A 19,084-nucleotide genomic window follows, 5' to 3' on the forward strand; every position below is an offset into this window, starting at 1 on the left:
CCAGGAAACCTAAGAAAGCCAGATAAATGGGACTTTTCTTTATCCCTGCCTGTTCTGCCCACTCTCAGCCTCTCTATCAGTGTGATCAGAGTTAATAACTATTGCCTCTAAGAAAGGCAACACTTTGGAAACTCATATTCCACTGCTGAATTGAAACAATCATTTTCTGAGGAACAAGAGATACATATAGAGCATTAACTATAATTGTAACTGAATAGGGAAAAAAAGATTCAGGGGAAGGAGGAAAGAATGTACTCTCTATTTCTATAATTTTGCTTAAAAAAGGATTGCATTATTGTCAGATTTATGAATGGCCAGATAGAAAAGTTCTAAATTTGTTAATGAACTGTTAAAAAATGTGGAAAAAAAAAGAACTATTATTTCACTTTGGTATTTAGTGTTCAGATACCATATAGTTGGGCTGGAGTGATAGAACAGTGGGTAGAACATGTGCCTTGTAAGTAGCTGACCCAGGCTCAATCCCTGTGCCCAGTATGATCCTGAGTCTTCCAGAAGCAATCCTGAGTATCAGACTAGGTAATAAGCCCTGGGAACTATCTGATGAGTCCCAAAAGCAAACAGAAAAAGTCCAAACTACAAATATATCAAATATCATTATATCAAATACCGCTCTTTTTATCCACCTTGTTCTTATATAATTTTATTCTCATACCTTGTTCTCTCATAACTTTATTCTCACAGCTATCTTTATCCCTTCTCTTAAAAACAAAAAAAGAATACAGTTTACATATGGCATAGATTATCCCAGAAAAGAATATTAACATGCATCTAACCTCTTATATCATAACTATAGCAACTCGTCACAGAGATCAAAGGTTCTATCAATGCTTAGATTGTTGTCACCATTGGTTCATAAATATCTATTACCTTTCTCCACTTCTGTTACAACCAATCTCGATTACCAGGGCTCCCATAACTTTTTCCATAAATAATTGTAAACTTCTTTTAACTGACTACAATATGAAGCTGTTGGAAAATGCCAAATTTTATGCACTATGGATTCTCTGAATTCAAATCCTATCATTCTACCTCTGACTAAAAATCTTCTAAGGGTTTCCCACTGATGATTAAACAAAGATCACAGTAATTTAAATGATCTACAAACACAGGGTCTGGCCAAGCCCTGACAAGGAACACTCCCACCTGTGTTCTTAAACTGTTGTAAAATTTCTTCACTTCCCACACAGGCTCAAATAACTCCCTCTTACTCCTTTTTTCAAGGTCTTTGGCAGCCATTTTCCCCCCAGTTGCAATGCTCCCCCACCCACTCACCCCTTCCCTGCTTTCAACTTGGCTCAGATAATTTCTGTTTATCACAAGTTAAATCCTATCTTCAGGTTAGAGAGGCCTCCAGACTACCTCTCTTGCATAAATGCTCAGAAGATGTACGCTCTATGAGGGTTCCAGAAAGTTGGTAAATAATGATTTTCACCCCATTCACTGAAAATTGCTGTTTAGAAGGCTGTTGAGGGGTTTCTGAGGCAGAGCTGGATTTTAGGGGGAACAAGGACTTGTGAACACTGAGGAGAGAAGGTTTTGCTGTGTTGCATATCAGCCTTCCCAAGCCTCAGAAACAAAAGATTTAGTTTCTTTCATTGAACAAATGGCACAGTTGAGGGAACAATATCTGAGCTGCATTTTCGTGAGTTTTCTTAAATGGAATTAACCATACGCTAGACAAGCAAGCATGTAGCTTGTAGTCTAATCAACTCATTCTCCACTTCACTTACTACTATGTGCTTAATCTGTAAAATGAGGGCACATTTAGTACCAAAATGAGAAGTATTAGTTGTTGTAAGTCCATATGTTTCTTTTCACACACACATACATAATGTATGTTTGTGTATATATATATACATATATATATTATATATATGTAGATAGCCACTCCTTGTATAATAACCAATGATTACTGGTCAGGTTTTTATTATGGCCACTGAAAGCCACAAATTCAAAACTGCAAACAATATATTTAGATTCTTACCCATTTCAGGGAATTCACTTACTCTGAGCAAATTTAGGAGGATTGTCATTGACATCAGTAAGGGTCACCGTGAGGGTCGTGGTCCCAGACAGGCCACCAGAGTGTCCACCCATATCTTTGGCTTGGATGACAACCAGGTACTCCTCCTTGGCTTCTCTGTCCATGTTGGGAAGGGCAGTTTTTATAATCGCTGAAGGGGGAATGGGAGAAGCACTTTCAGGCAGAGAGCTCCTTCAGCAATGAATGTATGAATCACACACACTGACACTCAAACATACATATGTGCATATGTCACATCTCCACTTCCATCATTTTTTGTTTCCTCTGACATTTAACTGGTGTGCATCTGCAGTGTCAACTCCAAGAAAGATTGTAGTCATTGACATTAATGGGTAACTTGCAAAAATATACTTTATAATGTATAAAGATGAGCATGCAAAAATATACATTAGAAAGTAAACTGAGTGGCAGACTCTTGCCTACCAAATTGTGGTATAAATCATAATACAGCCTCATCTACCCGGAAAAACCCTGGAAGTGAAAAAAATTATAGCATTTATCACAGATTCCAATTTCCCTACAGGAGGAATAAATACAAAAGTAGTTTAGAGGCTCTGAGGTCAAAGACAAATTATTTTGAAGTTTACAAATACATTAGAGAGATGAAAGAAATAAACACATTATTAGAATCAACTCAGATGAATAAAATACCAATCAGAATTAATATAAGCAAGTGTCTAAATCCTAAGGTATTGTTCAACTACATTTCTATTTTAATTGTTTAGCCACAGCTTCTCTATTATTAGACTAAAAAATGTTTTAGAAAAATAGAAGATATAGGAAAAATAGCATAGCAGATAAAAGCATACATGTAATACAAAATCATCAGTGTTAAAATGTCAGTACAGTTTCTTCTGATATCATTTCAGGATTTTATCCATCTAATTCTTTGTGTTTCATTAGTAATTTAATATTCTCATTAAAGACTCAGAAATTGCTTAGATACTTCTGAAGTCTCTTTGAAAATTCTCTGTTCTTTTTCTATCCTCATACACGTTTCTCATAGATGAAAAACATCTCGTCTTGTATTACATGCATTTGCATATAGAAGTGCACATATGCATACATCAGAACATTCAACTACATGTGATCATGAGATAGACATTGTTATAACTAACAATGTATATTTTTGCAATCTTGTTAATATAGACAGGTAGAGCTCATTATTTTTCATTGATGAATAATTGTTCATTTGTGAACATGCAGTGAGTAACATTAATTCAGGTTGCAGTTATTTCAAAATTTTCTCATTTCAGACAACTTTTCAGTATTTTATTATCATACCACATATTCAGAGTTCTAAATTTTGTATTTTTATTTATTTATGTCACAAGATGCTCCTCCTATGTTGCTAAAATCCCATAATAGAAATATTAGTTACTGTCCCAAGATACTACTCTAGAGTGTATGCTGTTATATATCTTCCTAATAAAAGACGTGTTCAGATAAAGTATTTCACCCTTAATTCAAACCCCAGAGACATCATAAATGTTGAGTACAGATTGAGAATGAGCCATTGTCTTGGTAACTTCTAATGTAGAAAGTTATTAAAAAAAAAACGCATGCTCTAATTAAATCTTCTATCCATAAAAGGTTTTCAAGGAATTCAATTTCCCAAATCACTTGTGTAGCAGGCATAATATACTACGGCAAGGCATAAGATTTCTCAAAGAATCAAATCCACCTAGGAAGTGATCACTCAGGTAAGAGCTGGGAGTACTCACGTACCTTTTTAGAACCTGACACCACTTACACCACTTTTATCATTGTTTCTGTTCTAAGGAGCACTCAACTGGATGGCCCTGCTTATCTGGAAACATTGATAGTAAAGTAGGATATTGCAATATAATGGCATATATCAGCCTTTTGTCATAAAATATAAACCATACTGAGATCATACAAACCACAAAAACAGAAAGAGAACAGATATATAGCTGTCACTCAGATTTGGATAACTCTAAGGCATTTTTGAGGAGGAAATAAGCATATAAGCAAACAGCAGTAATAATGATACAACTTCCCCATTGGCACGATAAGATGCCAATATGGTAAATCTACTAAAGATAGTCAGTCCTTCTGTATCTGCAGTTTCTACATCTTCAAATTCAACTAAGTGCTGATGAAAAATGCAAACTTTATATATTTAGGCCTCTATAATGGCTGCATCTGAACTCCACACAGACAGACACTTATATTAGTTCATTAAACCAATACAGTATAGCAATAATTTACACTGTGCTAGATATAGTAAGTTATCAAGAGATGATTTAAAATACCTAAGAGACCATGAATAGATTATATGGAAATGTTATGCTATTTTATATAGAGATGTGAACCATGGAATGAATGTCTCTTGTAATCCCAGGTACCACTTTATATTTTCATAACTTAAAATGTCTTCATTATGGGCCCAATTCTACTAAGAATTATTAGAAAATTGTTTTACTCCTGAGATCTTTACAAGTGTCCTTGTAAAGTTTAGGTATCGCATTCTAAGGTCATGAATAAAGTCATGCTTTGGAATTTTACAGCATTTCTGATTATCAGATGAAACTGATTATCATTCCCCTCAAGGAAGACAGCAACTTTTTCAAAGATGTTGATGGTGTGAACTCTATACATGAATTCTCTCAACTTACTGCAGTGGAAGATTTTTTTTACAATTTTCTGAGACAGAGACAGAGAAGATTGGCTGCATATTATTTTCATTATTTTTATATATAGTGAGAATGAAAAATATTTTAAAACTCTGATGTCTTTCAGACACTTGTAATTAAAATAGTTTTGAGATCAGTCAAAAATTGCATCCCCTCCAAATACACATCCGACAAGGGGTTGATATCAAGGATATACAAAGTACTGGTTGAACTCCACAAGAAGAAAACATCCAATCCCATCAAAAAGTGGGGCAACAAAATGAACAGAGACTTTCTCAAAGAAGAAATCCGAATGGCTAAAAGGCACATGAGAAAATGCTCTACATCATTAATCATCAGGGAGATGCAGATCAAAACAAGAATGAGATATCATTTCACACCACAGAGACTGGCCCACATTCAAAAGAATAAAAGCAACCTGTGTTGGCGCAGATGTGGCTAGAAAGGGATCCTCCTTCACTGCTGGTGGGAATGCCGACTGGTTCAACCCTTTTTGAAAACAGTATGGACTACTCTCAAAAAATTAGAAATTGAGCTCCCATTTGACCCAGCAATACCACTCCTGGGAATATACCCTGGAGAGGCTAAAAAGTATAGTCGAAGTGACATCTGCACTTGTTTGTTCATTGCAGCACTGTTTACAATAGCTAGAATATGGAAAAAACCTGAGTGCCCGAGAATAGATGACTGGTTAAAGAAACTTTGGTACATCTACACAATGGAGTACTAAGTAGCAGTTAGAAAAAATGAAGTCATGAAATTTACATACAAATGGTACTACATGGAAAATATTATGCTAAGCAAAATGAGTCAGAAAGAGAAGGACAGACATAGACAGGAGGACCCAGAAGGACAGTCATCTGGGTAACATAAAGTAGCAAAATAATAGACTAACACCCAAGAATAGCTGTGATAAATACCAGGTTGTTCACTCCATGGCTTAGAGGCCAGCCGCACACTCTAGGGGTAAAGGCAGCTCAAATAGAGAAGGAAGCACCAAATAAAGGGTGCTGGGAAGATCTGCTCAGGATGGGAGATGCCTGCTGAAAGTAGTCCATGGACCAAACATGATTGCCACCCAATGTCTATTCTGCAGACCACAGCACCCCAAAGGAGAGATAGAACACAAGGGAGTGCCCTGCCACAGAGGCACGGTGGGATGGGGGATGGGGTGGGTGGGAGGGATACTGGGATTGGTGGAGGTGGAGAATGGGCACTGATGGTGGGATGGGTATTCGATCATTGTATAACTGAAACCCAAGCACAACAACTTGTAAGTCTACAACTGTACCTCATGGTGTTTCACTAATAAAACAAACAAACAAAAAATTGCATCCCTAAGTAGTCTCTCTGCTTTGTGTCAGGAAATAAGTCAAAAATACTACGGCAGAGCCTCACTTATCATATCGTTTAAATAGAACCCTATAGTCTTCATATTAACTCACTATTAACAAGTTTGAGTGCCTATATAACTGTCACATTATATTAAAATCCAGCAAGTTTGGGTTTTCATGTTATTCTTATACTTATTATGACCCTATGAGAAAACAATTAAATTTATCAGAACCCAAGACTCAGGCTCATGAAGTAGAGATAATTAATATCCTGCCTCTCAATGTGGGTACTCTAAGATCACATGACTGGTAGCTAGTCGTTATCCTACAGTGCTATTCCCCCTCCCCCTTTCCTTCCCCATAAGAATGCATCTGGTACTTGTCTGGGTGGTGGTTAGAAAACTAAAAATTCTCCAACTGCTCGATCCACTTGGAAATGTTTATCTCACTATATTCCACCTGCTTTTGGCATGCGAGTTTGAACTTTATGGATTGCCTCCATGTGTTAAGAGTCAAGAAAACGACTTTCCTCTAAGAGATTGTGTAAATGGAGTCAGGATGAGGTACCAGCATGTTTTAATACCTCAATCTCAAGTTTGGTTTCTCCTTGGCAATAATCTCAAGATCACTTGTACAACAGAGTTCTAGGGTACAACAGTAAACGCACGGTCCTGCTAAAAAGCTGAAAACAGTCCAGGAATAATGTTGGCACTAAGGCTGCCAGCCTTTGGGTGCTTAATTTTTAATTTATGGTCTCTTTATATCTGTTTATACTTTTATAAATATTAAGTCATGTGTAATCATATGATTCTTCTCAGTATCCTAAAAGATAAGACTAGGATAGTAGTATCAAATAATCTTCCAGCATATTCTTATCCATACATATACAAGGAAAAAGTACTTTCATGTAACAGTATAAAATGGCTCAAAGAACTCTCTTTAGATATCAGTGTAGATATTATTTCCCTGTCTGTGAAATGAGATTACAGTAAACCCTAGTCAACTCAAAGGCTTGCTCAAGCTGACACTGCTGCTATTTGGGATTCATTTCTCTTCCTCTTTTCTGATGCACTATTGGGAGCACTTTGTGATTTTCTATGTTTCATAAGGAGTGTCTCCCGAGTTTCCTGTTGGCCACATAGTGCATTTAATTGGCTTCAGAAGTTCAAATTGTATAATGAAGAGCTTCTGCACCCACCACCTCTATTCTCAATCTTGCAAATACACATGACAGAATTTCTGGAACGTTTATTCTGTTATCTTATGGTTATAAAGGCCAAATAGAAAAAGCCACAATACTCTTGACCCTTCTTTTATCTCCTTTGTGTTGGGGCATATCTTGACATGTTCCTTATGTTTTCCATTCCTATTCCAAAGGAAATTTACTACCGGTGATATTGTAACTTGTGGATAACCTCCTAACACAAGAACTTTAAACTGCCTTAGAAGTTCCTCTACTTTTTCTCCTCTGAATTATTTGCTTTGGCTCATATAATCTCTCAAGCACTAGAAACTTTAATCTGCTTCTTTTTGTAGAAAAGATACAATTTCCCCATTTAAAACAATTACTATTTGGTAGTAAGCACCACCTATAAGAGAGTAGAAAATATAGTAATTAGGTTACTCTTTCTCACAGATCTTAGGAGCTAAAAATTTCAACCTAGCAATACGATGAAGTGACTAACATGCTCAGAAAACCCATTTTTAACTTTGATTCTAAAAAGGCAGATGGGAAACTGAGATGTACATTTTGTCAAAATAAGCTAATTAAAAACACCTTTTGCTAGTGCTAATTTTAAATATCTTCCTTGCCCAACACATGAATGATGTCTTTTTTCACAGTGGTCAAGCGAAAGTAGCACTCATGTCTCCCAAATGCTTATCGTCACACTTCTTCAATGCCCGGCAATGTGTTCTGAAGAAGAAAAATTATATTTAAACTTTCATTTCACCAATTTGGCAACAAATTTGGGTTTTTGATTTTATAGCAAGCCATATGACAGAAAAAATGCTCCACTAACTGGGACAGTTTGTAGAATTTCTTGGATACAGGTTGTTGATAAATAACTTTACAAAAGTGAAAGTAGTTAAGTCTTTCAAGCATGCACATTTTGGGATGTGCATAACACTGTGTGTCTTTCACTTGTGTGAATTTTCAATCCTTAAATGGTTTTAGAGATTAAACTCATTCCCCCATTATGAGTAACCTTTGGTTTGAAGGATAAAATATTCCTGACACATTTTTCAAAATAGAAACTCTGACACGTTGAGAAGAAATACACATGTGCGCACGCTCACACACACGCGCGCAGCACGTGCACGTGTGCGCACGGGCGTGTGCGCACACACACACACAGAGTGCAGTCACACACGTATGCATGCACACTTGAGTTCTGGAGGACTAGGCTATACTGAGCGATTAGAGATTTTCAATAATATTAACTGTTGAATGGACTCATTAAAGGGGAAAAGGAGATACACACAATCATATTTTAGAAGATATTCCTCGAAATTACATATTTGAATTTTAATCTAATCACAAAATTTAAAGTGGGGATAGTCTGTTTTACACAGTTTTTATTCTGTGGTGATTTAGAACCCAGCACTAAGAAGTGAGGATGGGAAGATAAGGGGTAGAAGGTAAGCAGTGGAAGAGAATGGAGAATTGGGGAAACAGAATCATCTCGCCCTGAGACACATTCATTCCCAGATTGTGAAGAGACAGATAGGCTTGATTCTCCTGTATTTAAAATAAACAGCTTTATCTTAACTTTATTCAATCAAATAGAGATTTCCCTAATGTAGAAGTTTAAAAATTTAAATCCTAGACTGGCCTAAATTCTTCCTAAGTGCTAAACAGCTGTTCCTCATGTCTCATCATCCAGGGAGTACTTCTGATTAGAATCCAGTTTCAGTCATCTCAAAAATTTTAAAACTTGTGATTTTTTTCTCTTCCCATTGTCTTTGGCGTTATCATTTGAGAAGCATTTTGTATCCGTCACGAAGACTTCTTTTTATAATTTCTATGATATCACCAGATTGAGAAGCTTCACAAGAAAGGCAAGGAGATGCTGATTAACTCCTTTGTCATTTTGAAGGCTGATTACTGTAATTCACTCTTTGCGGGTCTCCCAGATTGTGTCGCTCAACGATTGCAGTTGATAGAAAATGCTGTGCTAGATTCCTCTTTTGAATGAGACTTGTTGAACATATTATCCTGGTTATGAAACCACTAGCTTTGTTATTCTCCCAAACTCTCCTTGCCAATTCAATGTGCAACTATGATCAGCGGATCTGTGAAAATGGATCGTTCATTTATAAGATTAAACAGTAGATATTCACGAGGATAAATTCTTTTATTTTTTTCAGGGTGGGGGTGGCAAATTTCTGAAGCCTCTAAACATTCTTCTAACTGTGGATTTGCATTGTGTGCTGTCAGCTATGAGGAGTAAATGATGTACAATCAGAAATGCCTCAATCCTGTTCACTTAATCACTCAATAAAAATCTGTTGGAACTCTCCAAACTGCACTGACATGTCACAAAGAAGGACATTTCTCTAAAACACTTAGAGAAATGCAGTAAAACAAATTTCTTTTTTTAAAATGATTGGTAACTTCTGAATTGTACATATGAAAGATAGAAAATAGACATATATATAGGATGATCTAAATTTGGAGAAGCTAGATTTCTCATATATTTCTGGTGCTTTTAAAGACTATAAGACTATAATTGGAAAGTTAATTGGTTAAATGAATCGAAAACCAAATACATGCTTATATAAATTGATTTCATTCAAAATTAAGAACTAATGCATTTTGCAGAGGTCTGAAATTATATCACTAAAACATACTGTCTTTTAAATTAACATCACTAAAAAAACAAGAATGAATCAATAAAACTAAGAATGCATTCCAATATAATCATCACTTTCATTTTCCTCATATCCCTCCACCTTTTAGAATAAGATGATCACTTCTTTTTAATACTTTTAAGGTAAGCAGATAAAATACATAACAATAAGAAATTATTAATTTAGTTGTTAAGCCCATGGAGAGCGAAGACATATAATAGTAGCTGGTGTTAAAAATTATGTAGCAACATAAAATGCTCATGACAAATTTTAAGCTATGATGATTCTATGCCCTAATATGCTTATAAAAATTTGTCAGATAGCATGAAAGAAAATAACAGAGTGTTTTTGGTATTGAAGGAATTGGTCATCCCCCTCATACCACATGTTCTGTAATGAAAAGCATAGGGATATATCTAGAAGTTGGATTGTAAGGGTTAGGCAGATGGGAATATTTTTGGTAGGAGTACTGCCAGTCATGGTTCCTACCAGCTCACAGAAGCACCCTATGACTCATCAATCCCATTCTCAGAATTTACTTAGTTGCCAGGCAAAAGTTTATGTTGATATTATCATAAGAGGTTAAAAAGTAAAATGCTTACTATTTTAGTAAAGATGCAAATATTTAGATATACACACTGAGATTGGGTCAGAGCGATAGCATAGTAGGTAGGGAGTTTGCCTTGCACGTAGTCCACCCGGGTTCAATTCCTCTGCCCTTCTTAGAGAGCCCGGCAAGCTACCAAGAATATTCCGCCTGCAGGGCAAAGCTTGGCAAGCTACACGTGACGTAATCTATATGCCAAAAACAGTAACAACAAGACTCACAGTGGAGACGTTTCTGGTGCCCACCTGAGCAAATCAATGAACAATGGGAGGACAGTGCTACAGTGCAACATACCGAGATTGATATAATTATATTCAGGGTTTTATATGATAGAGATATGTTCATCAATGAAATTGTTTTCATACCTCTCTGAACCACAACTATCATATCCACATTTTAAATTTTAAATATTTTTATATTTAAATAAAATTAGATATTATGGAGCAGTAATGGTAATTAGAACAATGTTAAAGGTTAGGAACAATGATTATATTCAAGACTGGAGGAAGGCCTAGGTGTATATATGTATGCAAGGGGTCTAGATTTGATCCCTGTCTCTGCAAGGTCCTCAGAGCACTGCTGGGAATGAATCCTTTGACTGCCGAGTGGGAAGTAGGCCTCAAACAGTGTCAGGTGTCCCCATAAAATAAAGATATGAAATCCATCACCAACTTTACAAAATTGGTGAAGCCTCAACAATGATTTCCAAGTAACAAAAAGATTTTGTACCCAAAATGCTATACCCTGTGTACTGCTAAAACTCTTCTTTTATTGCAGCATTCACCACAGCATATGGCCTTTTAAAAACTGAAGAAAATTGGATTATAACTGACAGGTAACATTAATTTCCAGTATATAACATAATGATTTGATTTTTTGTTCTACTTCGAACAATACAACAGGTTCAAAATGGAGTCTCTTATGCTAAGCCCCCATATCACCAAACTGAGTCTTAATTTAATTAGTTTCCACTCTCCCAGAAATGGAATCCTCAACTAGTCAATCAAGAATTGCCTGATCAGCACTACTTAGGCAATCTTCCCTGATGGACCCCTGCCATTCCCTAAAGAAAATTACCTTTGCAATAACCTACTCTCTTTTCGGCCTAGTGTAACGTCCTTGTTCTGCTCCCTTCTGCCTATAAAAGTCTTTTATTTTACTTAGCTCCATTTCATCTATTAAATTGGATGCTACCTTATCCCAACTAAATTTTGCTCAAATAAATGCTTAGAATATTTAATAGAACCCTCCATTATTTAAATATATATATATACATATATATAGCAAAATTCTCATCCTTTTAAGTCTGTTTTCTTTGAACTTTCTAATTATTTTGCTGTCTCCAGAACCTTGAACAACTTATACCACTCTGGTCCTCATCTGGACCTTCTACAATGATACCAAGAATCCTTCTCAGGTAAACAAATTATTGTCCAAATTGTTTTTTATCTTGGGGCAATTGCTAAAAACTTTCATAGAGCACTTACTTGTATATTTCTTTTTTTAAACCACTTCCATGGTTGCTTGAATCTCTCCTTATACTAAATTACTGTGAACTAAACCATGTCTCATTTACCCTTGTCTTATGAACTAAGCATAATATCTGGACGCACATTAAGTATTCAACAAATTTTAGGTGAAAGAAAAGTGACAGAGAGAAGGTAGGAGGAAGTGAAGAAATTTTGGGGGGGAGGGAGAAAAAACAGTAATAGATGCTTTTCCCTAGCTCCATGGAAAAAGAAGCACTGGAATATATAAGCACATGATAAATATTCATAATTTTTCTGTCTCCAGGGACTGGCAACAGGCCTGATTATAAAGTCACAGAGCCACTAAGTAGAGAAGACTGTGTCAAGCTTTGAACTTAAGGCTCTGTGCCTGAAAGGCCCAAGGGAGGCTCAGGGTTATTTCATTCCTTTGCTAGAGAAAGAAGAAAGGTCCTGCTGATTTGCCAAAAGAATGCATGATTGCCAAGAGTTTTCTGATTAAAGAACCAAGAATTCTCACTATTTCTCCAGATACTTTAGTCATTTTATCATTTAAGCTGGAATTATTTCATAAATGCCTCAGCATAAATCTGCAGTGGTAGGCCGGAACAATAGTATAGTAGGTAGGGTGCATGCCTTGCATGCAGGAAACCCAGAATTCAATCTCTAGCACCCCACATAGTTCTCCCAAGCCTGCTAGGAGTGATACTTGAGCACAGACCCAAGAATAAGCCCTACACATTGCCATATCTCAGCCCCTACAAAAAAAATAATAAAATGTGTAGTGTAACGTTCTAATAGTTCAAATATCTGCAGCATTATTAAAAAGTAGGAGTAGAGGCAGTGCTAATGTATTTTTGTAACATGTTACAAATTGAAGTAATTGTGGGTGAACTTTTTTATATAACTTTTTTCCCCACTTAAACATTACGGTTTACAAAATTGGTCATGATGGTTTGTTACAGGCATTCAATATTCCAACACCAAACCCACCTCCACTGTTACCTTCCCGGCACCATTGACCCAATTTTTCCAACCATACCTCAATCCTGCTCCCATGGCATGCCCACAATAATTTATCTTTTATTGCTCGCCCGCACAACAAAGCCTGGCATATTTGATATGCCAAACACAGTAACAACAAGTCTCACAATGGAGACATTACTGGGCCCGCTCGAGCAACTCAATGAACAACAGGAGAACAGTGCTACAGTGCTAGAGTGCTTCTTACCACTAAATGGCTACTGAGATGATCAAAAAATATTTCCATAGAAGAAAATTTGTGAAAATTGTTGAGTATATTAAGTCCTTTCTGAGGGTTAACTAAGCTGCTGTTGCAAGTTAAGCCTTCTGTGTTGAAGCCCAGTAGTCACACCCATATCCCATGGGTTCCGTGAGGGTGAACTTGAAAAAATAATGGCTTTTGAAGACCAATGTCTTTGATCTATGTGCTTAAGGAAGATGTTCTAATTTTGTTATATTTGAAGTCATATGTATTTCCCTTTGAAAATATGTGAATATGACATTGAAATGTTCCTACAATAATCTGCAGTTAAACTTAGTTCATTTTGCAGAGTAAAAACTGTATCATCATCTAAATATAGAAATTCAGAAATTGGTTCAGCAATGAGAAAAGCCCTGGGTAAGATCAGATAGATACTGGCCAACCCAAATTCCAAATTTGAGTTTCTAGAATTGTGATTATAAAATATTTATGAAATCCTGTGTAAATAAAAATCTCTACCTAGTTCTTAGTAAATTATTTGTCCAACGAGATGTCAGAGCATCTCAACATTGGTCTGTTAGACTGATATGACTTTGTTCATAAAGATTTTATGTATTGGAGCCAAAGAGACAGTACAGAGGGCAGGATATTTGCCTTGCATGCAGCTGACTTAGGTTCAATACCTGAGTTCCATCACATATGCTACCCTGAGCTCCTCCAGGAAAAATTCTTGAGTGCAGAATCAGAAGTAAGTAAGCCTTAAACCTTAAGCCTTGCTAGGTGTGGTCCAAAAAATGAAAGCAAAAGGGGGAGAGAGGGGGAGAGAGAGAGAGAGAGAGAGAGAGAGAGAGACAGAGAGAGAGAGAGAGAGAGAGAGACAGAGACAGAGAGACAGAGAGAGACAGAGAGAGACAGAGACAGAGAGAGATTTTATGAGATTTTATGTATTAGCCTCTCCATGACCTTCCAATATGTACTTAAAACTGCTCCTAAGGAATACTAAGTTGAAAAGCTTTAATATGACCATTGAGGATCAGTTAAATATCACAATGTATACAATATTTTTTTTGCAAAGAAATAAGGAAATTCATATGTATGTGAACTTCCCATCCTGCACTAGGAAATGCTCTTTAACCAAATCACTAAAACGTTCTAATCATCATTACTGTGTGGATCACAGCTCTAGGTCCACCTCCATGTAAAACAAACAAAAAAGCACTGGAAAGAGTTGTCTGGAAGTTTCTACTGGCATCACTGTACCTGTCCATGCCACATGCTGGGCAACTTTACTCTACAGACCGGACAAGTGATTAAGTAACTACTGGCTTCCCGATTAAATAATTCAACACAGGCCACCGTTTACAGCATCAACATATGACTAGCCAATAACTGATGCTACTTAAATTGCCAATTTAGAGTTCCATTGCAAATACTCGCAATTATTCCTATTCAGAATTAAGGTGAAATTTCTTTTCCCCTAAATGAAAACACTTCCAGGGACTCCTCAATCAAGTGGAATTATTTCTGTGAAGAGCATGATGGCACTATTCTTTCCTTGAGCCATAATTCCAATAACTAATTATACGTATAATAAGTATGGGTGATTTAAAAACAGCAAAGTGAAAGTCGCTGAAAAATTGGATGCTTTCTCCTAGCAATTCAGAACTGATGCAAATGAGAATGCAGGGCTGTACAATAATACAGCACGCGCTCTGTGGCTGCCTGTTAAGAAATGGAGCCAGGATGAGACTTGAGACTCATTAAAGCTGGCTAACTCTTTCAACCTTTGTTTTGTTTTGTTTTGGTTTGGTTTTTTTATTTTGTTTTTTGGGATTTTTTTTGTTTTCTTGTTTTGTTTTTGTTTTTTTGGGGGGAGGGTTGTTTACTTTTGTGTCACACCCAGCAAAGCTCAGTGATTGTACCTGGCTTTGTACTCAGGAATTATCCCTGGCAATGCTCAGGGGACCATATGGGAATTGAACTCAGACTGGCCATATATATGTAAGGCAAGTGACCTACCCACTGTCGGTACTATGGAGTAGTAGTTTTAGTTACTACTGTAACTAAACTGTTACAGTAGTAACTGTTACAGTAGTAACTAAACTGTTACAGTAGTAACTAAACTGTTACAGTAGTAACTAAACTAATTATAACAGTAGTAACTAAAACTAGTTTTAGTTTTAATTACAATAGTAGTAATTATAGACAGTAGTTTCTCTGTCCCTCTGAAACTTTTAAAGACCCACAGTGTCCTCATCTATAAGAGGGAAGAATGCTCAGCTGAGATGATATGAAATAGTACCCAACAGTGTTCCTGGTCCATGTCTAACACTTCAAACAGATCTTATCCCAATCGACAGTATCTCTAAATGCTAAAGTGACCCTGATTCCTTTCGTGGCTTAAAGGAACTTTCTAGTACCAGATCGTGATCAGACACCGCATGTCATATTGATCCCAGCTTGCCAATGTACAAAGGTGGAACATTGTGTTTTAAAGAGCTCAGCATTGCATAGCAGATGTTTAAGTTAAATTTCTGGCCCTTCCAATTGTGACCAATAACCTGAAGAATTTTACTAACTTCTTTGAGTCTGTTTACTGTGATACGTACATGGTGGTAAAGTTCCTTCTATCGTATCTGTTTTCAGATTTGGATGTTTTACTATTTGCTAATGATGATGAAAGATAATGTCTATAAAACATTTAATAATGAAACAGTAATTAGCTGATTACTCCTATTATAACTATTATTAATACCATCTTATTGCTGGATATTGTAAAGACGCCACATAATAAAAATAATAACACTTCATATCTCATTTAGATTCCTTCGTGCCAGACTCTACACAGGCCTAAAATCTTTGAGTCTACAAAGTGCTTTGAGTAGATATTCACTTATAGAGGTATCTTAGTCATTGTCCCCTTCACCTCCTGTTTATGTTTCCCAATCACCCAGTTTAGGATGCTGTTCCAGTTCCCACTAAAAGGTGAAAAACCATGAGCTTCTGTCATCTTGGCTACATTATTTATGAAAGAGTTCCCAGATCATTAAAATATTAGTACATTCAGTGTCCCTCTCAGCACTATCCATTATATCACATAATCTTTCTTATGCTTTTGGAGGTTTTCGCAATGATGACTAACTCCAGAGTACTCTACTTGGTCATTAAATCTGTTAACTCAAAACTTAAAGGAGGGGAAAAAAAAAAAGCCTTTGCTGCTTCTGACTTAAAATGTTTAAGCTGAATCAGTGACCTCCTGCAGAGAATCGCCAAGGTCCCAGTAATCCTGCTTTGATCTATAAAATGCCAAGAATGACTGAGACACTGGCAAAGAGGTAACCTTTGCTGACAAAATTATCCCTGGGAACCAGTTCTTAAACGTAAAAAAAAAAAGAAACTGTGAAGCAGGGCTAGAGAGTTGGAGCCAGGGGCGGAGCTACAACTCTCTATGCTCAGGGATCACTCTGGTCCTCTACCTCATGATTTTAGAGAAATTTCTGGCTAATCTACTATGGCCCATAGATCATTCATGTTCATCAAGAAATGGTCACTGTGTAATTTCCATGTGTAACAGGATTAGGGTTCTGTTGATAAAATCATCTGGCCCAGACCAGAGAGATGTGCTACATGCAGGAGATTTTTGTTCAGTCCCTGGCACAGGTAGGAATGAATCCTGTGTGTTGAGCCAAGAATGAACCCTAAATATTCTTTGTGCTCCCAATACCCCCCACCCCCCCAAAGTGATTAAAAATAATCATATCACCAGAGATCTCAGCAACAGTATGCAACAATCCATTGTGTATAGCACAATGCAGAGGAGCAGGACCACTTCCATGGGAGGACTTTCATGCTGGTGGACATCACAATTGGCATAGAAGTATACTTGGAGAGTTTGTCTCAATTCCCCTTAAAATAAGAATCAGGAACAGGAGCTGGAACCAGAGTACAACATGTATGGCACTGGCTTTGTACACCGCCAAGCCTGGTTCAATCTCCAGAACTCAGTACAGTCTCCTGAGCCCTGCTAGATGGATCCTAGAGTATTGAGCTCAGGGCTTTCTGAGCACTGCTGGATGTGTCCCCTAAATGAATCGGAAACCCTACTGGGCTAGAAAAATATATTCATAGGTTTCCTACCACTAGCACACTCCTACTGCTTTCCACTGTCACCCGAAGACCTTTATAAAACATTGACATGTACAAAAGGGAGGAGTGTTCATGTACTGAGAAGAGTTATGTATTAAAATCATCCCTGCGAATCCTGACAACATGCTGCACTGTCAGTAATTCAAGAGATGCTGATCTCACAACTCATCCCAGATATTCTCCTTGTTTCTCCTTTTGTGCCTTTTAATTCCATACCCTCCTGGCCTCTTTGTTACCTATTTTTTAAATTTTGTTTTGCTTTTTTAATTTTCCTATGTTTCCCTTTAGACTACTAGCTGTCTTTCTTTCCAGCAGAATTATATCTCTTTTCACATTATCTCTCAAAATAGATTTGCTTCCTCCTCTCCAAAAGCCTCTCTTCAAACTATGCTGCATTGTGATCCCCTCTTCATCAAACTGGGACCTGGACAAGACTTATCATCCGCTGCTGTGGACACAGGACTGACCCTTTCCACTCTGGGTGCATTATCATGGGTTTAGGTTCATTTCATTCTTTTCCATTAACAGAAAAATTTCCCCACACAACTTAATGTACCCATGTCTTTGATATTTTCCCTCTCCCATTTGCAGGTCTAGGAGAGCAAGCAGATGCCCTGAGCCCTTATTTTGCACAGAATGTGGGGAAGAAGCAGATGAGATGAATAACTGATGTCAATCTGTCTTTCCACAAATATTTGTGAAGCCCCAATGCTCTATCAAACTCTGCTTCCACTCAAAGGGACCAGGAGGAAGATACACCGAAGATCATCGTTACAGTCTAAGTGGAAAAGCCGGCACTGGACTTCAGAACACAGTATGGCAACAAACAAGACCACTGGGCTCAACAACTTTTGACTTTCTGGGATCCAGCATTTTCATTTGTTGAATCCTGAAAGTTACACCTTGCAAGGGAAATGAGCCCCCGCGTGTCACCCACAAGAGCTATTCACAATTGATGGTTCTCATCTACATAAACCACGTTTTAACTATGACCCGCCTAGGTTATTTCTGAATACGAAAATCCAAGTGTGATTATGGTCCATGATAGAGAGACAAGCACAGGAGAAGGAATCTCTGTCCCTGCGGACAGAGATAATTAGACTTGTGTAAACAAGAGGCCATCTGACCTTCCTCGGAGGCAAGCCGGAGGCAAAAATCAGCCCGAATGGAAAGCAAGGGACATGTTCTAGTTAATATAGAGTCACCTCACAAAAGGTTAGTAAGAACAGATTTGTATGGATCTATTCTTCCCTTTGTGGCAGTTGTCAAAATACAACAGTGCTGTGTTTCCTCAAATATATTCAGTGGGTTAGGATTTTCATTCCCTACATTAAAAGCTGTAACAAATAAGCACATCATTTTTTTATTCCCTTCCTTGGATTTTTAAAAATTGCCTAACTCTACCTGTTTTTCCTCAATTTACCAACTTTTTCTCATTCTCCAATTTCTTCTGCTGTGTATGCTTTTCTTTTTTAATTCTTTTGTTTAAGCACATAAATAAAGATACATATTAAGAAAATATGTATTTGGTGTGTGACACCAGGAAGGAATGAAACACTATTGTTGCACCTTTTCTATCAGTACGCTTCCTATTCAATTCAACACAAGACACTCACTAATGAACACCTCCTTTTTTTAAAAAATTTTTTTAGTGAAACACCATGAAGTGTAGTTGTAGACTTATAAATTTTTGTGCTTGGGTTTCAATTAT

General features: G+C 37.0%; 1 protein-coding gene across 6 annotated transcripts in view; it reads right to left on the reverse strand.

Moving 5' to 3' along the window:
* CDH8 (cadherin 8) overlaps positions 1 to 19,084 on the reverse strand; it is a 431,289-nt gene that overhangs the window by 178,778 nt on the left and 233,427 nt on the right. For all 6 annotated transcript variants that reach the window (XM_056135708.1, XM_056135711.1, XM_056135709.1 and 3 more), the window contains one exon: positions 2,028 to 2,195. In XM_056135708.1, coding sequence (XP_055991683.1) covers positions 2,028 to 2,195 — 168 coding nt within the window. The remainder of the gene's footprint in view (positions 1 to 2,027; positions 2,196 to 19,084) is intronic.

This window comes from Sorex fumeus, unplaced genomic scaffold, assembly GCF_029834395.1.
Source record: "Sorex fumeus unplaced genomic scaffold, SorFum_2.1 ptg000122l, whole genome shotgun sequence".
NCBI classification, from domain to species: Eukaryota; Metazoa; Chordata; class Mammalia; order Eulipotyphla; family Soricidae; genus Sorex; species Sorex fumeus.